At 36.0% G+C, this 22,176-nt stretch overlaps 1 protein-coding gene across 1 annotated transcript in view; it reads left to right on the top strand.

Annotated features, from left to right (window-relative positions):
- Positions 1-22,176, top strand: part of LOC104467569 (exocyst complex component 6-like) — a gene marked incomplete at its 5' end in the record, with an annotated part of 30,879 nt that overhangs the window by 5,660 nt on the left and 3,043 nt on the right. The window contains 3 exons of the mRNA XM_010081393.1: positions 1,256-1,435; positions 10,326-10,467; positions 18,559-18,632. Of these exons, the coding sequence (XP_010079695.1) occupies positions 1,256-1,435; positions 10,326-10,467; positions 18,559-18,632 (396 nt within the window). The remainder of the gene's footprint in view (positions 1-1,255; positions 1,436-10,325; positions 10,468-18,558; positions 18,633-22,176) is intronic.

Below are 22,176 nucleotides of genomic sequence, written 5' to 3'. Positions count from 1 at the left end.
TGCCAAATTCTTGTCTGTTGGATTGGGAGAGCTGTTCATTCAGTGGAGGCTTTTACAGATTGGTTTGATAGTAAAAATGCTATTTTTCGGGAATGGTACTTTGGTATTTATACAGGGCAGGGACACATGCTTTCTTGCTTCTTCCTGAAGTGCTTCACGGCCTGGGGCCTGACTGAATTTGACACACTCAGTGTGATGCCACCTTTAAGCTCAGATAATTTTGGGTTTTTTTCTTTTTTCTTTTTGCCTTTCTTATTTACACCCTTCTGAAGCACCATGTTTTTGGACCACTTTCTTCCAGAGGAAACTAGCAGTGGGAATTTCATCCACTTTAATGTTGCTCCAATATATCCAGCCTATTGTTACTCTCTAAAAACCTTCAGCAACTGACCAGTTCATTTTAAGTCAGGTGTCTTACTGGAGTTATTTCTCAAGATCAGTGAAGAAAGTTTCATGTTGAGCCCAAAGTAGAACATAGAATTTATTGAGTATCTTTAAACTGCAGGCTGGCAATAGCATGCCTTTCCAGCAAGATAACACTTTATCAAGCATCTGTACATAGATCCCATTCCAAGTACGAGGACATCCCCTAAAGGCAGATAGACAGCATCATAAACTCACTTCACAGTAAATGCTAGACTTTACCTCTTTACTGTTCCAAAAAGTAGAATCTGTGTGGTGGCAGTACAAAAAGTAGGGGTGGGAGGAAGTAGGGGAGTGCTCTGAGTCATGGTCTGTGATGATGAGGATATTTAAAGGAAGATGAAAAATGATGAGCATTCTTCAGATTTGCAGCCTTAAGACATTAATTACATAAAAATCATACAATTGCAGGACCTCTAGCCATAACAGATAAAATAATTAGGTTCTTTTATTATTTTCTTTGCAAAGGAGGGCAAATAAACTTTGTATCAGGGTTGATGAATTTGTAAGGCCGCATTAAAGGTGATTGTTGTGAAGAGAGCAAAGCATTGCTTTGTTTCCAAATTCAAATTAATTTCATTTGTCTCTGAGAACCTAGGTTATTCTGTAGGCATGTTCTCTTATAAATACTCTTATACTAAACAATATGGGACTATTTTAAAAACCAGAGCCTCAGACTTATTGTAAGACAGAAGTTAAAATATTGATTTAAATAAAGTTTTTAAAAATCTAAGTAAAACAAAAAACTTCCATTTTGTTGATGAATATAATTTTTTTTTTGCATTCTGATAATATTTTAGAATTCTGACAGTATCACATGATTTTTTTTCAGGATGCAAGGCATGCTGCAGAGGGAGAAATATACACAAAACTTAACCAAAAAATAGATGAATTTGTTCAGATTGCTGATTATGATTGGACAATGTCTGAATCCAATGGAAGAGCCAGTGGATACTTAATGGACCTTATTAACTTTTTAAGAAGCACATTTCAAGTTTTTACTCATTTACCTGTAAGTGTTCAAAATTAAGTTTAATTGCAAACTACTGGAGCTTTATTTTATTTTAAAATACTAATATTTTGAAGATGGGTATGAATTTTGAATTCTGCACATGCTGGCAGATGTATTTTTTATTTTTTTTCAGTACAGATATATTTTCAGATATGTTTCAGTATGCTGATGGTGCTTACCTATGGTAATACTTAGAAAATACGTTCAAGTACTTTACCAATATTGTTAACAACAGCTAATTTACAAATAGTTTAAGAACTCATGCAGTTTTCTAGAGCATCAGATGGTTCTATGTACACATGCATTAGTTCATACAATGCAGAATTGATGCAAATCCTGCATTTGTGCATAAGATTATGGAGGTTTTGGATTCTCCAAGGTTGTTTCTAGCCAAATAGTTTTTGTCATAAAAAGTCATTTGATTGTCGTTAGCTGGGCTTCATTGAAATAAATCCTTGTTCATATTCAAATATATCCAGTGTTATTTTGTCCCAGGTAAAAGGGTACTGTTAACCTGTTTTATGTACTAATTGTTACATTCTGTTGTCTGATATCCCCTTGCTTTAGGTCAAAAAAATACTATTTCTAGTTTGTTTTATCATCATACTAATTTATAGCTTTATAGGTCTGGAGTAACTTTGAGAAGTCTTTCAAACTACATCTGCTTCTCATCAGCTTGTCCTTGGTTGCTGCTGTCACACTGATGTCCGAGTGCTTTACCCACATGCAGTGCCTATAAAGAAAAAGTAATCTGTGCATAGAAGGTTTCAAGGTTCTATACTGGAAGTAAAAGATAATTTCTTTATGTGCACAGCAAGGTGCTGAAGTTGCTGGCATAGTGGGATTATCTGGTCTTCCAAATCACACGTGAAGAGGCTATGATTCTTCAGTCTCCTTTTTTTAATGACTCAAAGACATAGCATATCACGTAATATTGATGTGAATGTGCCATGTGAGGCATGTGCTTCTGTTCCAAATCTGAGTGATTTTTGATAAAGAATAGCAAGTTTGTTAGATAGTTAGATTAATTGTAACTTAACATACAGAGCAGTGTGAACAAATGGCACTGTTCCTCAGTGGTCATATGCATATAGCAATTAAGGGACGTGCAACTTCTAGAGAAGGATGTACAGAAGTTTGTCATGGTTGTATGTTGCAATATAGCTGTTTGGAAGTGAGCCACGGGTAGAAGTAAGGAATGTGTTAAAAGGGATGGAAAGAAGCAGCTGTGGCACTAGGACTTGAAAAGTGTGAAAGGAATAGAAATATGTGCCTGGGGGCACAAGACAACCTTTGGAGAAAGCTAGTTCCTATGAAGAGGTTACTAGGTAATTTCAGACTCTGGTGAGGTAACAGGCAGGATGTGCAACTGTATGGATGACTAGTCTGTGGCAAGAGGGTTCTTGTAATTTTTTTACTTAATCCTGTGTATTGCTCCCTATTCTGGCTTGGACAATTGTAGAAACATACAGTCCTGTGAATATTATTGTGCATGAGCTGTGAAGGTTATATGGAAATGTGTATACAGTTTCATTATGGTGATTCTGGTTAGATTTGTAGTAGTAAGTTACTTTCATTAAAATAAAATTTATAGTAAAAGCATTTTCAAAATAAACCCAGAATTAGGTTTCATAACTCATTAAAATAGTAAGTGCTTTGGAGTGCTAAACTAGATGCTAATGCTAGATTCTCATTTGCCACAGTTAAGATTTGGTGTAGTTTTTTAGTATTCATTTTCATAAATGAATGAAAATGTTCCATTAATGTCACAGTGTAATTTCTATAATTTTTGTATGGCTGGCAGAAACATTCCACTGCTCAAAGTAGTTTCTCAGAACCTTTCCTGTAATTAGAAATCAAAGAATATAAGTCCTAGCCAGTGGCCATAATTCTAGTAAGGAAAAGAGCGGGACAAGTAGAGGAATCTCTTCTGTCCCTACCTTAGATGTTCGATCGCATTAGAGGGCATTGTGCTAGGGCTAGGGGCACTAGTAGGCCACGCTAGATCTCTCTGGTTTCGTTCAAGGGTCACTGCCTTTCTCTTTGATATTGTTTCAAACTCTGAACTTCCTGTAGAATTGTTATGATATGTTCTTTAACATCGTTTTGTTGCAGTTGTTGAGGTTGTGTCATTGAGTTCCTGTCATTAGAGTCTTGTTTTATTGTAGCTGTATGCTGTGTAAATGCACAGGGATGTGTCTCCTTCTGTGCTTCCGCATGGGCCTATCCTGAATTATTTCTGTACCACTGTATACTTTAAAAAAATACATCTTATGTTACATATCTGTTTTATGCAATTTGTATTATTTTTATTAGAACATTAAGAGATATAAATCGAGTAGGCTATGATCTCAATTTTACTGAACCTGCACACTTCGTGGCACAACTTAGTTCGGGTCTGATACCTCTATGGAATCACTGGAAATGTCTTGTGTCTCTGAAGCTTTTTTTTTCCTCTTCAGTTTTACATATTGGTTTTCTCCTCTGTGTTTGTTTACTGTACTTAAGAAGCAGTTTTGGAAAAGAAAATGGCTTTATTCCACCATGCGGTTATACTACCATTAGATTTATCTTAAAATTTATTAATGGTTTCTGTTACATTTGGATTCTTACTGTCCTGAGCTGTTCTAAGTCTTGCTTAAACAAAGTATATTAATGACATACAGGTAGTGTCTGTAAGCCAAGATGGTAAACATGGCATTTATTTTTTAACCTAAGTATTTTGGAATATATTATTTCTTATAATGAAAACTTTCTGGAAAGGCATATCAATAGACACTTAGTTATTTGAAATTTGCTACTTTTATATTTTGGCATACAGTTCCTTATTACAGAAAAGCATTTTATTTATGAATTAGTATTATTTAAACTATAATCTCCTTGTTATACCTCAACAAAATACTATATAAATTCTCATGTTTAAAAAAATAATTTAAGGAATTACGTAGCTGAATTGTTCTTTTTGGAGGCTTTTCCTTACCTTTTATTGCTACCAATTTTTTATTCTTTTTTTTTTTTTGATGTTGACAGTACATCTTAATTTTTTTGTTTTGATTGCCTTACTGGTTTCCTTCTCAGAATAACAACAATGACCATGCAGCTATGTCGGTAAGTAGATGCAAGATGAAGAAAAAGCATGTGAACTGAAAAACTATGAACTGCCTGCAGGCTTATTGCTTCGATTTTTAATAATTTAAAAAAATACGCCTCTGTTTTGCTGATGACTTGCTGCATACCTTGTGTGGTTGCATGCAGGGATCAGGTTAATGACTAACATTGAGATTTCATACACTGGAACAGCAGGATCCCTAAAAACCTTGCAGAAGGTTGGTGAGGTGTGCCTTGCATTCCAAATGAGGTAATTTAGGGGAGACTATGAGACCTTTTGGGAAGAGAAGTCAGGTATCAAAATCGAGCTATGAGCATGCATACAGAATAAGGGTAGACCGATTGAAGAGAATGAAGAATCAGTGACAGTTCCATCGTTTCTCTGCTACATATGCCTGTGGTAAAGGGAATGTGTGTGCTCAGTTTTTGTATTTTTTTAAGAAGATGATAGGTTGCATTTAAGGGTTCTTCCAAGTCTTGATTATTTCAGGTCATCAGTTTTTGTGTAAGGAGTTTATTTTGATTTGTCATAATAATTTCCATGACAATGTAGGTGTTGAAATTAATATTATTCTGTTAAGAGTGGCTTCTGAATACTGAATTTCTGAACTTACTTTTACTAATTTTCCCTAATAATGTGGTTGAATCTTGTTCACTTAAGCAGTGTACAGTAACAAATGTACACTGTGCTGTGTTCACTGTTTAAATGAACAAATGTGTAAGGCACTTAGAGTACACAGTGTGGGAATAACCTCATTCATTGCTACAATCTGGAAAGCAGTTGGCTGAGTAGTAGCTCTGTGGATCTGAAGATTATTTAGTCAGTTAAAGAGAAAGCTGGGGAGAGATCTAGTGGCAGCCTACACCCTCTTGAAGGACAAATACAAAAGTGATGGAGCCAAACTCTTCTTGGTAGGACTGAGAAATTCAGATGTGGCTATGGTAACAGGTAGAAGCTTGGGAGATGAAGCTTTGACATTAGGGAAAAAGTTTGCATGGAGAGAGTAGTGTGGTGTTGGAAGAGGTTACCCAGAGAGGCTGTTAAATTCCCGTCCTTGATTGTTTTTGAAGGCTCAGCCAGAAAAAAGGACAACGGACCTGAACTAGTGTTGGCAATAGTCCTACTCCAAGTAGGAGGCTGGACTAGATGACATTGGTGGTTCATTCCAATGAAAATTTCTATGATGTGAATACTCAGTCTCATGTTGAACTGTCAAGCTAATAGGTGTCGTGAGAACTAGGAATATTGAATATTTAGTGTAGAAATATTTCCTGTTAATGTTCAATAGGTGTCAGTGTGCTGGTTATGTCATCACCAAGCACTAGCAGTATTTCAGAGATGCAGACTACAGAGGCTACATTGCTTTTGAGAGGTTGTAATTTGAGAGTCACGCAGTTTTCAGTGGTTCTGCTTTCTAAAGTCACAAGAATTTATTCTTTTGAGGTTATTGGTGTTTTCAGGTTCTTTTTCATCCCATTGCAAGTTCATATTGCAGTTTATAGTGCCATTAGATACTTCAAATTAAAAAGCAAATTAAAATTTCATTATACAACTACTAATCTCATGAGGCCAACTGGATGATCAAATTTGTTATTAAGGACCTGCATTTTTTAGTTTTTATTTTGAGCAGTTAAAGAAAAATCATACCTTTTATTTCAGATCAGTAAACTTGAAATGATAGAGGGTGTATATGTAAGTGGTTTTGGTCTAAGTTTAGAATTACCTTACATTTTATTCTGCATATGTGCTTTGCCAGTGCAAAGTTAGTATTGGACAACTCTTTGGAAAAGGATGACTATTGAAAAGTAACAGTTACTCATTACTTGCAATTGGCTATTTTTTTATTTCAGTAGGATTTGAGGCAGAGACTGGAAGTATAATTGATTCTTAAAAATTCCATTATCGTATTTTAGTATGCTTGTATTTTATCGATAGTTCAAAAGTTGGGTTTTAGTCCTGATGTCAAGTAATACAATGCTTTAGTTATTATGACTGATAAAATTTGTTAGTTTAGTTTCTTTGCATTTTCTAAAAGTTTTTCATTATGTCATTTCATTGTATTAAAATAATTAATCAGCTTAACTTCTGAGATTTAACAGATAAGTTCTGTTATTTCCTTTTATGCTGAGGATGGCAGTTTGTGTTATTTTATTGTTTCTGTGATTGGCAGCAAAAGTCTAATTTCACAGCTTGCAATGAGGGTGAAGGGGTGGTGGTTTTCTGTAGCTATATTCAAAAAGTGTCAGTCAACAGCTTCCACTGGCTACTTAGAGAATGGGTTTTCTTACCAGTTTCTCCAAATGCCGCTTCATGCTGTCTTTGATTGGCACAACCTGGCAGGGAGGATGGATGAATCTGTCACTGGCCGGTTAATTGTGTTGCTGGTCTCAGCCTGACATCAGGTCTTTGACTCCTAAGTGGCTCAATACAAAACAAATTAGCAGATTGTAGTCATATTTCTCATTCTATATGCTTGGACTTTGTTGAATGCAGTCCATAAATCATATTGACTGACACCATAGTGAATGATGAAAGCTGCTTTTGAGACAGCTAGCATGGGTCTTAACAGTACCACGAAGGTGCTGTGGAAGGATGCATATGGCTGACCCTTGGGGAGTTTCCTAGGAGCCAAATGTCTCTTTACTGCAATTGTTCTCAGGAGAAAAGCTTTTGCGTCCTATAAAAAAGGATTTAATATGTCAGCAGATTCTCTTTAAAAGCTCCTTTGAAATATAAGAAGTTTGTCTAAGGGTTTTCTCTTTTTACAAACTTGTATTTCAGCAAAATGTGGAGGCTGGGTGAAAAAACAGTTGCCTTTAACACTGTTAGCAGGTGTTTTTGCTTATAGAATAGGGTCCTTGTTTCTTAAACTTTACATTGGTTGAGTGGAAGAATAGGTTTTGTAGATAGCAGCAATTAGCATAGGCACAGCAGAGATAATAGTGGTGACTCCAAATGGGAGGCAACTGCAGCGAATGTGAGAAGCCTGCTCAATCTCTGCATGCTATTGAATATAGGTGTTTAATTGCTAGATACAGTAACTGCGTCCACCCGCCCCCTTAAAAAAATATTAGTAATTTAAAAATTCCAAACTGACAAATAATAAACATTAAGAATGTTTTAAAACTAACTGAGATTTGTTTAATTCTGGAAGAGAATTGTCTTACTGTGATGTTCACAAATCCTTAAGTTTTCTCTTCAAAATCCATTATGAAAAAATGGCAAGGAATTGATTAATTGGTGGATGGTGGAAATTTGGAGAGAGATTTTTAACTAGATCTCTTTTGTCAAACACGAACTTGAATTTCATTCCTTTTTTATCATTGCACATCCAATGCATTTTGAACTGGGAAGCACTGAATTTTGAAGAGGATAACAGTAAAGTTCACATTTCTCTCAGTTAAAGTTCATCATTTTGGTTGATAGATGTAGCTTCATTTTTTCTAGATTTAAGAAAATTGAGTGATTGTATTGAGTAAGTATAAGCTGTGTATAGTAAACTTGTATTATTTGTTGACATGTCATGCAAACAATAAGCCTGTAGTTCAAGTTACATAGTTGGAAATAGTTTAAGTGTTAGGATGTTTCCATTTTTTTTTAATTTTAAACTAAACATTAAACGTACATGTATTGATACTTATTTCAAGTCCAAGTGGCTTTTACCATGTCATTTCGTATTATAACCATTATCTTATGCTCCAGTACTATTGATATTTGCCGGATTGTAACAATTAGCTACAGATGCTTGTTAGAAATATAAAATTCTGTCTTTTATTTAAATAGAGGAGTACACATTTTTTGCATATAAAATAAATTGAATGTTAAAATTTTCTTGACAACCTATTAATCTGGTTGAACTTTTATTACATTATAGTGGCAGCATAAATAGGACATGGAGCTGATTTGATGGAGCAGTACATTAAACCGAGATGCACTAGTTGTTCCATTAAATCAAAATGACATTTCCATTAAGTATTTAAAACTTACTACACTGTAATTAAATGAACTGTGGCCCATAGATTCCTCTTCTCACCTCCTTTTTCCTTCTTTTCCCCTTTTTCTCCTCTTTTCTTTTTTTCCATTCATATTGATATTGTTCTGCTTGGGGAATACAGCTGCATGTCTCCCAGTGTAATTACCGTTGGGTTTGGGAGACCTCTAAGCATGCTGTTCTTGCATTGTTTCTTACATTCCTTGTTGTCAGTTCATCAATTTTGATCAAAAATGTTATTTGCTTTTCCGAGATTTTCAATTAAGGAACTGGCATCTCATTTTAGATATAAAACTCACGACAGTTCAATGTGTCCTAATGCTAAAGAGATATTAGCAAAAGGTATTTAATGTTTCAGTGTGACATGGGGAGGGTGAATGTTTTCCATTGAATTGTCTACATTTTAGTTACATTTTAAGAAAGAATGGATTTTTAAAGTACAAAATATTTAGGGCCAAATTTGCTTTCTGTTATATGTATACCTAAAAATTCAATTATATGAGCAAGTTGTCTTATTAAGGACAAGATCTGGCTCTTCAGATGTTGGAGCAGAACTTTCCAACCTTTTTGCGACAGAGAACTGCTGTCTGTCCTTTCCATTTTTCATTGCCTGTATGTGTTTCTGTGAGTCAACAGTGAATTTCAACCTATTTTTGCAGAAAACAGCTGGGGAACCATTGCTTTGGAGAATAGGTGTCATCACTTTACTGATTAATATAAGGATAGTGGTGTGTGCTCCAGTAGGTGTATTACATAATTATGATTTCTTTTGTGTAAGCATGTTAATAGTTACCTTTGTTTCAATATGTATTGTAACATAGACGTCAGTTGAAAAGCATGGTTTGATAAGTACCTTAAACTACAGAGTTTCATGTAATTACATTTGAAAGCCACGATCGCTCTGCCCTAAAAGATTGCAGCACTATGAATAGAATGGTGCCATCTGATCAGGTATCTGGTCTTACTTGGTTTTCTTAATTCTAAGGTAGAATTTCTATATCTTTCCATTTTTTGAGTACTATTTTTAAAATAATTTATCATATTAATGTATGATTTTGGGTTTTAGTCTCATTTTTGGAAAATTATTTGTCTCTATTACATATACATTGTAAAGAGAAACATTATTTAGTAGACTGCGATTGGAAAATTATTTCTATTCTGTACAGCAGAGGGCTACATTTCGTTTTGTAAGTAGTTCATTACTGACAGCACTGAATTACTGAGGACCTGAAAAGATGATTGATAAGCATTAATATTTTAAATAATTTAGCAACAAGCTTTGAGATGGAATTCAAGCAATTAAAGAGCAAATAATTAGCACAAGCTGTTATGAAAAGTGCCCCAACTGAAAGCAATGGTTTTGGTTTATGTAAAGTTTGGGAGTTTTTTACTAAGTATTATTAAAAATATGCAGCATGTTCATTTTCATTACATTCTTACTTCCATTCTGTTTGAGTAAAAAAAATTAAAATAAATAAATCCACAAAGCTGTTCATATGCTTCAGCAACTTATATTGTTATTATTTTGGAAATGTCCTTGTATTCGTGAAAACTGTTGGACTTCCAGAAGAAATATCACTAATTTCTTTAACATATATTTAATTTAGTTCCCCAACTGATTTAATAGAAACAAAGCTAACAGGTCAAAGAAATAACAGCAAATGTGATCTTTCTCATTTGTGTCCTGCATCATTAAAACTTTGAGTGTATATTAAAATCAAGTCAGATAAGCAGTTCTTTAGTGATGTATCATTTGTCTCTTTCTTAAAACCTGTTTCTCTTTCTACTAGGGAAAAGTGGCCCAGACAGCATGCATGTCAGCCTGCCAGCATCTTTCAATGTCCCTAATGCAGATGCTACTGGACAGTGAATTAAAACAAATAAGCATGGGAGCAATTCAACAGTTTAATTTAGATGTGATACAATGTGAATGTAAGTAGATGTTCCAGAATTCCTATCTGTATCTGTCTTAACAGTGCAAAGAAAGTTATTTAATGTAAGCCATGTAGTGATCTTATTCCATAATCTACTAAAGCTTTGTCTTAAAAAAAACCCACAAAACTATTACAGTACAGCTTCTTGTAAAAGTATTTATGAGTAAATATGTTGAACATTTATGGGATTTTTTTTTTATTAAACTTTTTTTTAACTCAAGAATCTGATTGAAACATATACCTGTTGTTACCCCTAATGTGATCATAATTGGTATATCCAGTAAAAAGACTATAGTCTAGTACAAAATTGCCCAAAACTACTACATAAATATTATGCTTTTATTGTAGACAAAAAAAGGTCAAATGTCTGTGAATTGTAATTTTCCCTCTTGAGTTTATTTATTATGATACAGATTTTAAATGTGCTGTTACATAGGGTTTCCTCCCTTCCAGAACTACTACTGCCTTCCTCACTGAGCAGAATAATAGTACTCATTTAGTAAACATCAGATGGTTTTTTTTATTCTCACTATTCAAAATATGGTGTCAGAATTATTTTACAAAACTGGTTCAATCCAACTCTGAAGGCAAGATTAATTTCCTCATGTTTTGCATAGAGCTCACTGCTGAGGGGGAACTGTTAATCTGCGTGAAAGAAGTTGCTTCCATAACATCGTTGTTTTATGAATAGGTTTTAGGTCTGGTTTTATAGTTGATGACTGACATACAGTGAAAAGGCTCGCTAGCATGGTTTTCAATGCATATTTTTAGATTCTTATGCTCTGTTTTTTCAAAGTGTGTCTGTCTTATGTGTTTGAAGCATGGATTTCAGTGATTTTGGTGACAGCTGTAAAACGGGGCAGTTCTGCAAGTTGTATCCTTAAGTTTTTAGTTTGGATATTTGAAAAAAATGGTGACTACTCAATTAGCAGCCGCCTATGGGAAACTCAAAATTTGATTTTGAACAATTTGGTTAGCATCACAAAGCATTTTTGTGGGAGTCCAGGGATGGAGTTAAGGGGCATTTTTAACATTTTAACCCTACGCTTGTCTTTCTTTCTCCTGCCTTACTTGTAAACATTCCAGCTAAACTCTGTAACAGGTAGAGCAAGCATCTTTCTGACAGTCGTTCATTATACAGCCTTTAGGCCTTTCGGTGCTTGGAATGAATTCATGGGATTATCAAGGTCCGACTGAAAAAATATTTGTGATCATGATGTTAAAGTTTGTCTCGTGATTGCACAAGTTGGCCAAGCAGATGATGGTTTGGCTTTTATTTTTTTTAATTTAGTATGCTTGATGTTGCAAATTTAATAGTGTTCTTTTCAGGTAGGTGGGTAGGGGTATGTGTATGTGCATTTGTGTAGTTTCCTAAATGTAAAAAAATCACAGTTGTAAAGACAGAAATTCCATAGCATTCATAATACTGACACCATAATCATTCATCTAGACAAGCTGAATTGGTGCACCCCGCTACACAGTCATCTGCCTTCTGAACAAATAGCGTAACAGCGAAGGAAGCTTGCCCACTGCTGTATTAATCTGTTTCTAATATTTTAAATATCGTCTGTCAACAACGCAGTACTTCACTACTCTGTAGAGATTAACCAAATCACTGTTTCACTCAGAGATTTCTAGCAGTACAAAGGATAAAATTCATCCCTTGCAGGTGACTTTCACAGTATGAACAGTATGTTCACAGCAAAGTAATGAGAAGTCCCGACAAGTCCAACTGTCATCTGGTCTCTGGGTTGTTTTCAGACCTTTTTCTTCTCAGCCTTTGCCCTGTTATGTAGCATCCTCATTTCTATTATCACTCTTTCTACCGTCTTTGGTTGCTGCACAGTGGAAACGTCAATCAATGAAGAGATCTTGGTAGAGCTGTACTTAATCTAACATGACAACATTTCATTATTTTAAGATCAAAATATAACCTTAAGGCAACATGTTTTGTTATATGTAGCTGCTATACTGAGCAGAAGCCATGGACAGGACATAGGAAACCTTGGGACAAAATGAGAGTTTCAGAAAAATAGTAACTTAGAGACTGAAAAACATGTTCTTTCTACCATTGCGTAACTTCTAGTGTGGGCTGTACAGATGCAAATAGAATAAACTTTAATTCTTCCTTTCTGCAAAGCTTTTAAAGCACATTAGAAAAAATTTGGCACAGAAACCCTTTGAGTAGTTTAAATGTAATTATGGAAGCTTCTCAGAATAGTATGTTGCAAAAAATTACATCTTACAATCTTTGGAATAAGGGATCGACACAAGATTTTGCTCAGACTGCTTTGCTGTTGTGGTTTCATTCATAAGGTCCATCACAGGCTCATTCCAGGCCTCATTGTGATGCCTGTGATTTATGTTCTTGCTCTTCGCCCTCCCCCAGCTTTATTCTTTGACACTTTGAGATTAATGGATATGTCAGTGACATTTCAATTAGTGCTTAGAGTGTGCGAATAATTCACAGCCATTGGGTAGTTTCCTACTGTATGGTATGCGTGTGTTCGACATTTTACTTATAGACACAGTGGAGTATACTTAGATGCATTTTGAACTAAGAAGTTATGTGAGATGTAGACAGTTATGAATATCTGAAGATACATTTTTTAAAAATTCTTGGCAATATTCTAGATATTTATTCTGATCTTTAACATTGCAGTTTTATTCTTTTTAATATGAGCTGGAGGAGATATAAATAAAAGCAGGCAAATGTGATCACTTGTCAGATTTTTTATTTTCCATTAAAAAGCAATCAACAATCCAATCAACAACCCAGCAATCTGTTAATGAGCAGCAATCTGTTAAAGTCAGTAAGTGCTGAAGTTCTTAATCACAGCAAGTAGGTAGAATGATAAGTAGACTTCCAAGAAATAAAGGTAGAAGGGTAGGAGGTGATCTTCTGGTGAACTCTGGGGTTTCATTATCCTGCACTGCATTTCTATGCAAAGTACCTAACTTTAAAAAGCAGAACAGAATATCTGGAAGTATCTGGTATTTTTGTCTGATGATTTATTAAAAAAAAAAAAAAAAAATTCTTGCTCTGTTTCTAGTAAGTTTTTTTGTTTTACTTCCAAACATTCCAAACGCTTTCAGTTTCATTTCAGTTTGTCCTGTTCTAATTGGAGTATTTATCCACTCTCTATACATATTTTATAACTTAGAGCAGTGTTTTACCTCTGTATTTTTCACCATTCTTTCTCAGTGGTGATCTTCCACTAGGATTATTTTAATTCTTACAACAGTATTCAGAAAAATAGAATATTCTAGATCCCATTGAATAAAATCCAGAGAATGGTCTTTGCTTGGACATTGCATTTCAGTGCCCTGAGGAGGGAAATGGGTTGGTGAGTGGAGGTGTTTGCTATTTCTTGAAGGTGAATTTCAAATGTGGGTTGCTGCATCTCACTTTATCAGAAGCAAGGTGTACATAATAGAAAATCAGCTTTCCAGAGACACCTCCCAGATCTAGATACCTTACATTAGCTCTTTATTAAGGAATTAGAACTTGTTGGAAATTCTAATTGCTGGAAGAGTTAAATGTTATTTACATAATTTATGTGTTTTAACATATCTGAATAGTGAGACAGGATTAATTGGCAGAAGGAGGTATGGTTGAGCGGGCATCCTTCTTCACCCAGATATAAATCCGTGCAAGGATTAAAAGGATGCCTATAAATGAGCACGGGTTAGCAGAGAATTAGTGCAAAACAATATGCAATATACCTTCTTAAGCAGCCCTACGTAGGGCTACGTGCCAGTCCCTCCTTTTTCACCCACTGTGTGGAAAGCTGCAGTATCCAAGAGCAAGAGAGATCTTGGCCCAAGTGCTCGCTTTTGAGCATACATGAAGGTAATCTGCAGGTGGGCATGCCAGAAGCTGAGGAGCCCAAATCCTGTTTTTCCTTGAAAAGGCACTATGTTCTTCCCTGGAGGCCCCTCGCTTTACCTGCCTCCACTTCCATCTGGGAAGTCAGGTTAACTTAACTCTCTTGAGACCATCCTTCATCTGCTGGTCACATATGGCAGCACAGGAGCAAGGGGAAGCAGCGAGATCTCGTAGCTGCTGGGGGCTGCTGTCTGCCCAGCTGGCAGCTCCCTCATCAAGGCTTCCCTCCAGGCGTGTTTGAACAGCTGGGGCATCCAACAGGGCTGCAAAGTGGCTGACGGCTGCTGAGATGGTCACCTGATTCTCTGCTCTTCCTTTAGAAATATATTTGTAGCTTTGCTGTCCTGCCTGTGAGTGAATGCTATGAGGCTGAAGTAAAACTCCTAATTTTGCTTTTGATCCAAAGTCTGGACTCTGATTTTTAGTTTCTGCCAGTGAGCAGCAAAACTATTTGTCAGGAATTGGGTACTGAGTTCCCAGACCAACAGAGAGGCTCACCCAGATGATGGCTAAAAGATGGGGTTTTGAGGGAATGAAATGGAGAGACCTGTTAATAAATCTAGAAGTGTGTAGAAATTCAGTACAATTTATAGTTAAAGATGTCTTAAATTCCATTTTAGCAGATACTCCCTTTTTCTTAAGATATCCATTAAAACATATATACATCAATTAAAAAATATCCTGTATATAAAGTGTAATTGAAAGATCAAAGCAAAGTATTCAAAGGAAAACGGACTGAAGTAATCTTTACAATATTTAAATTTACCGTTCTTGTGTATGTGTTACCTCCCAGCCTGTTTTTATATTATTACATACTTTTTTCATTAGATCCTACCTCCTGTAAATTCACAAACTGGCTATTGTAGGAAGTATGTTGAGATTGTATGTATTGTGGACACACATTGTGCCAAAGATCCTGTTCTATATACGCAGAAAAGATCTACACAGTATCAGTGAAGTGCAGGGAAAGAAAATGTTAACAAAAACCTTGTGAATACCAGATTCATGTAATGCGTATTTTCAGCTTATTTTCCCCAAATCTTTGAAGTTTCCAATTCAAGCTGCCAAGCAGCCAGTTGTTTGCCCCTATATGTGACAGTGTAATGGTGATCTTTAAATTTCTTTCTCATGTATTATAAAATTCCTGAATGCCCTTATGCACACTAAAACAATCAACCAACCAGCCCCCTACCCCTCCAAATTCTCTTTAAGCCTAGAGTGAATGAACAGAGTGAATATTTTAAGAGATGTGTATATGACAATGTTTCATTACTATCTGGAAAAGGAACCTTAGGACAAAGAGATTAAGAATGTTAATCCTGTTCTTATAATATCTTCATAAAACGCTGTAGAAAATATTTAATTAGCTTTGTAAAATTGTTAGCAAAACTTAAAAGCCCTGAGCTGAGGGTGGAGGGGGAACTGTCTGACCATTACCGTAAGTAGATTATCTTTCTGCCCTTTGAACTCATGAAATTGTAATAATCAAACAAATGCTACTGTACTCACCTGTCAAAAATGACCCAAATGCAAGAATAAATGCTTGTGCTATAATGAGTGTCCCTGGTATTGTAAATGCGTTCATAATATAAAATTGTCATAAAGAAAACAAAGCTTATACGATACTTAAGTTTGGTACCATGTGTATTTCTTGTTCTGTAGCTGCAATGGCAGTAGGTACTATGTAGAGAAACTAAATAATACTGCATTATTTAGTGCATTAGGATAAATTACAAACTATGTTAGCCTGATGAGCTGAAGAAGAGATGCAAATATTTGCCCTGCAGCAAGTAAAAGTATCCCACTATTGGAAGGTATCTCCCAAAGTATAAAGTGCCAATAGCTAACTGAAAAGTTTTGCTGCAGCATGCTTTTCAGTTACATTCACTCTTCCGTTCTGTAGCCATTCCTTTGCCTTAGAGCTTCCTTCTCCCAGTGCTACCATTGTGGAGTGGCTGGAGGAGCTCAGATTCTAGAGAGGGAAGCTGGTTTCAGTGCACTGCGCATGAAGGGACAGTTACACAGGATCAGATGCAGATGGGCCTTACCTTTCAAGAATAGTACAGGTTCTCCTTCCTTGTTTAGGGGATGTAGAAGAGACCCCTTCTGACCATCATGCTTCCTTATTAGTGTGCTGCCATAGCTCACAACCCGTGTATTGCTTTTTTAGGTGTTTGCTGTGGGGCATTGCTAAGATTTCCTGGCTATAGTATGGTGTTCCCGTTCTAAGCGCTATGTTTGGCTGACTGCAAGGGCCAGCATCATAGGCCTGTCTGTCCCCGAAGAAAGGGTGGTCCCAGTGGCCATGAAATACCTGCAGAAGACAGCCATGGAGACACCCAACCCTTTAGCTTAGGGTGTTCAGATGGGTGCTTTCATCAGCCTGGAGATCTTTTGTTCTGCAGGTTGTTGTTTGTACACACTGTTTTCTCTTTGGTTTTAAAGAGTTTATTATTAAGCAAACTCTCTCTATAAAATGCTGGGCTTAGGATATGCTTTTTCTCATGTTTTTTATCCTTCTTCTTTTTTATTTAAAAGCATCTTTGTGGTAGATTGAAACTCCCTGAAAACTCCCCTAGAAAGTTGGTGTTACTTATAAACTAGGAAAACTAGACAGTTTAAAATTCAGACTTGAATACAGTAATTGGCGAATGTTTGCCCACGTTACCAATGCTTGTCTGTGACATTGCAGTGTTCTCCCTAGGGTATTTGATTGTTATTTTTTTATTCCTTTAGTTGATGAAGAATCAAGTTATATTCCAGTTCAATTCATTCTCCTGTTACATGACTATCTGTAAAAATTTTTGCACTCCTGTAATACAAGTAATAAATTCTGCCTCTGCTGGTAAAGCAGCTACTCTGATACTATGTTCATCTATTACTAAGCTATTCTTAGATATTCTGGGATGGTCTTAGTAGCTTCTCTTACCATTTAAATAAGAATCTTTATTATTTTCATTTACAATTGCATTCCATGTAATAATTTTTAGACTTCTGAATTGTCTGAACTCATCAGTCTGCTTTAAGTTGAAACCATACATTCAGAAGTAAATGACTGAGCCCATTATTTTTTCATCATGTTAGCTTGGACATCAATGTCTTTCCCATGTTACTTTTACTTGATGATCCAAATTTTCTAACAAGCCATTAAAAAGAAAAGTCTATTAAGGATTTCATCTTACTTTTAAATGTTAGTAGGAGTCCATGTGGCACAGTAGAGTTGAGCACTGGATCTGGAAATTTTTTTGATACATATGTTCTGTTTTCTCTATCATTGGTTAACCTGTTTCTCAAACTTGGAAGAAAATGTTACCTTTCATTGTCTCACATGATACCTCTCAAAAACTATTACAGTAATATCTATTTTGTTATGTTAAGAGCTTTAAATGAAGAGCTTAGGAAAAATTCTCTTATGCTCTTTTGAGGTAAGATGTCTAATTAAGTGGAGATGTGGGGCAGTGGGTGTTTCTGCAAACGTCTTATTTACATGTGACTGGGAAAAGAATAGCAAAAAGTATATTTATTTTTAAGTTGGCACTTATTGATCATTTCCTAAACAGGACTTTTTTTCATTACTGTAAGTGTTACAATTTTTTATATTTTGAATATAGTTTTTGCCTTCCGATTTTGACAGCCTGTTTTTGGGTTCAAAAAGAGCAGAAGTTCATTATTGATAAGCTTGTGTGAACAAGGATTTTCAGTTGTGCTCTGACTGTGGCACCTAGAGCTTTCCACCTGTCATCTACACATTAAACTAACGCCTACCTTAGTATTTGTCTTTTATTGCCGTTTGGCTAGAGGTGGAGTTTTTATTGTGCGGATGCTGTAACAAAAGCAGATGTCTCAAAATATGTTGACAGCCGTGGAATTGGTATTATTTTGAAATTCCTCAGTAATCATTCACCTCAGGCCAAAAAAAGATGTTGGCTTCTGTGGTTGTAGCATTACTACTGGGTTACAATTTTAAGCAAAATTCCTAATAATACTCCTAAAGGTATTATTCTTTGGGATTATTGGAAAAATGGTGGGAAAGCTGTTTGTTGGTTTGTTTTTAGTCACAGTGAGTTAGTAGTTTAATCTATGTCTATCAAACTAGTTTTGTTTTAATGTTAGCTAGTATGTATATTGCATAGAGCTTGCTTTTCTGTTAGAGTTTTAAAAAAAATGTACATCTGTAATATTTTTAACCTGTCTTTGCAGTGTTTGCTAGTTCTGAGCCTGTGCCAGGATTCCAAGGAGACACCCTGCAGTTAGCTTTCATCGACCTCAGACAAGTAAGACACTAGTTGTTGTTTTTTATCCTACTAATTTCCCCTTTTGACCAATGCTGAAGTTATTAAATTCAAGAACCTTTCATGTTTTTGCATTCCCATGTAATTAGTTTTGAAAAGAGGTTATTTGAAGTGTTACTAGTGGCCCTGTTCCCTGTAATTTAGCATGAAACTGTTTCTCCAATATGTTGTTAGGGGGCACTGTGCTACTAGTGGTACTGTTACATGAATATAAGATTGAGTTTTGGTCCAGACAATTTTGTAAAGATCCTGTGATGCCTTTTTGCAAGAGTGTACATGTTACCCTGGTGTGTGCTGGCCTGACTCCATTCTGAGCAGTTGCTCCTGTCTACAAAACTACTCCCTGGAGAACAGAATCAGGCATGGTATTATTTAGCATTTCCTTTCCTTTATTAGTTACATAGAATTCTTTTAAACTGTTAGAAAGCAGCTTTATTCCAACTGGCTGATCTTTATTCTATATCAATTTTAATTTTAAATGCCTTAATATTGGAAGCACTTTTCCACAGTTCTTGCCAAAAGGAAGCTTTTTCCAGACTAAAATCTTAATTTCACGTAGTTGTTTCTGTTGCTGCTGTCTCTAAATTCTGACACTATATCCACCCATAGCAATTCATTTTCAAAAATTTTTCAAACTTGAAGTAAGCTTTTAGAAAGGATTTATTATTTCACAAAACTGTGATTATAAGCGTAATTTACATAGTGAAATGAATCATTACCTGCACGTGGAGAGTCTTTTAGCTTTCTGAAGATGTGGTGATATTTTTCAGCATCATTATGAGCCTGTCAAAGTCATCAGAAAAGAAATGTAGAAAGAATTCCATACCAATTATCTATATAGTAAGAATATTTTTGCTTTTAATAGTTTAGTAGGTTTTTCACAGCAAGATAATGAAAAGATAATTTCAGAAGGGAAAATTCCTGAGGAAAAAGTATTCCAGTTTCTTCTAATAGAAAGAACTTAATTAAATTGTCTTTTTAAATTAGAGAGTTAAAAGGTAGAGTTGTCTGTTACATTCTCATAGTAATATAACAATGAACAATATCTACAATGGGATAAGCATGGACTATGTGAGGAGGATATAGGCCATAAGATTAATTCATGTGATATTTGTACATTAGGAGTTCCAGAATTCAGTATGTAAAGATGCACTCTGTCAGACTTCAAATACCACAAGTCCTGTCTTCTTCTTTTGGATTCTTTTTTTCTTCTCCTCTTATTATCAATGTTAGAAGTGTCTAAACATCTTCCAATTTGTACTAAGTCAGTTTAGTTGAAGTCAAAGAATTTTGAGATATTTTGGCACCATTTCTGTCATCTATCTAAGTGATTTAAATCCTTGGAGAGCCTATGTTTGTTTCAAGGGAAAACATGTTTTCCAGCTGTACAGGAGGGCAGGGTGTGTACATACTTGCTACAGGAAATAAATAATATATTTGTATGTTTTAAGCACCAACTGTTGAGCATGTCACATAAATAGGGATGACATTGCTTATGATAGCTCTCAGTTTATGTTAGCAATTTACATTTGGAATTCTCTTGATACAAGTAATGCTTTATAGAGGATGCTCTCTATGCCATGGGCATCTAACTGATTTCAGCTACTTTATAAACAGCAAAAGTTTGGGCAACTCTGTTGGGTTGCAATTGGAGGTTGTAGACGTAAAATAACTCTAGTAATTTATTTTGGTTTTTACTATATTTTTATTTGTCTTGTGAAAAGATGTTGCAAGCATACATTAAAAAGATTTACCATTTAGTAAGGATTTGCAATGTTTTCCCTCTTTTCCTTATTTGTGATCCATTTCTATCTTAATAGGGTGGATGACAGTTCTTTTCAAGAATACTTAGAAAGGCAACAGAGCCTGTTTCAGAAAGTTCTTATAAAAGGTCATGCTTCTGGTTTTTAGTTTGAATTTGATACTTCTTCATGAATTGCAGGATATGAAAGATAAGGAAGTAGGTCCAGTGGTCAGGTTTTACCTGCCCACCCGGACTGTGCCCTGAGGTCAAACTCCTGATATTGGCTGTTTGGTACAGAGGAGCTGATGACAGGTAGGGGCTGATACAAGGGGGAAAGCTTGAGCCGTATCAAAGCTAAAAGGCAGGAGATTTGGGACTCAGTGAGAGACTGTAGCTAAAAGATGGATCAGCAGGGTTGCCCTCTTCTTAAAAAGCAGCTGACCTGCAAGGGAAAAGACTTTATCGTCCTGCCAATCACATGGTTGCTAATGGAAGCCAGTTATCTCAACAACAGCTTAACTCTGTTTCTGTTGTACTAGGGCAGTGTGTAAGATTAATGAGGATTGGGCAGTAGAATATCGTAGCACATTTTACTAAAGAAAAGTCACTTACAAGAAGCCAGCTTGGAAGACAGAGAAGCAAGAGCTACACTTGGATGAGGGAGGAGCATCTTTGAAAAGAGTTGCCATAGGTATTTTCATCCTAACAGTTCCTGATCCTGTCTTTCCCTGAAGACAATGTATGGACAGCATGTTGTCCCTCCAGCAAGCCCACTTCTTTCAGTCTTCCTTCCATAGACATAGAAGAGCAAGCAGAAAGAGACACAGCTGGCATGAGAGAAAGAGTTGCTTCTAAGAAGAGAACAGTAGTTAGTAGCAGGAGGCTCACAAAGGGTCAGGCACTTACCAATGTCCCCTTTGTTGAGCCACCTCCTTCTCTTTATACTATCCCCTCTTATGCTCTTTTCATACTTAACATGCTCCTTAAAGATTTTAGTAATCTGTAGAAACCCTAGTCAATAAAGATTTTTGTGCTATTCCCATAACCATAGCATTTTACAGAAGTGACTTGATGTGGTTGGCTAATCACACAGTGCATACACATAATCAGATGGCCATGATCATCTTGAAACTTTTAGCTCCAGCTAGTTTAGCAGCTCCTAAAGCAGCAAGCAGCTGCTAAGAAAATTGGGATATATTCATGGTTCTGTACAGCTTCAGTAAATGTGTCTTGCCTCATATCACTTGTCTTAGCATATGACCTGAGGTCATACCTATGTGCACCCTTTCACCCCACTTACACACACTGAGGAGCAGGCCAACTCAGCAAGGCAGTTATCACAGTGCCACGTACTGCTTTAAAGAAACTGGTTTCTGGCATCTCATAAAGATGACCCAGCTCCCCTGCAGCCTGCATTGCTCCCTGTCTGTATAGGGAGCCTGGGTAAATAGTGCAGTGGCCCAGAGTGAGGTGGAATGAACTTTGGGGATTTTGCTACCAATTCAGATCCTAGGTCAATTGGAATTAACCTTCAAAAGTAAACCAGTTTTAGTTTGTCCTACTTGCATTAATCTCTGAGGAATCTCAGCCTCCAACATGAATTAGTTTTGTCCTGGTTATAGAGATATTTCATAGATATCATCATAGAATCATTAAGGTTGGAAAAGACCTCAAGGATCATCAAGTCCAACCGTCAACCCACACCACCTAACTCACTAACCCATGTCCCTAAGCACCACATCTACACGTTTCTTGAACACCTCCAGGGATGGTGACTCCACC

This window comes from Pterocles gutturalis, unplaced genomic scaffold (genome assembly GCF_000699245.1).
Source record: "Pterocles gutturalis isolate BGI_N339 unplaced genomic scaffold, ASM69924v1 scaffold22649, whole genome shotgun sequence".
NCBI classification, from domain to species: domain Eukaryota; kingdom Metazoa; phylum Chordata; class Aves; order Pterocliformes; family Pteroclidae; genus Pterocles; species Pterocles gutturalis.
This window is presented reverse-complemented; position numbering and strand designations above follow the sequence as displayed.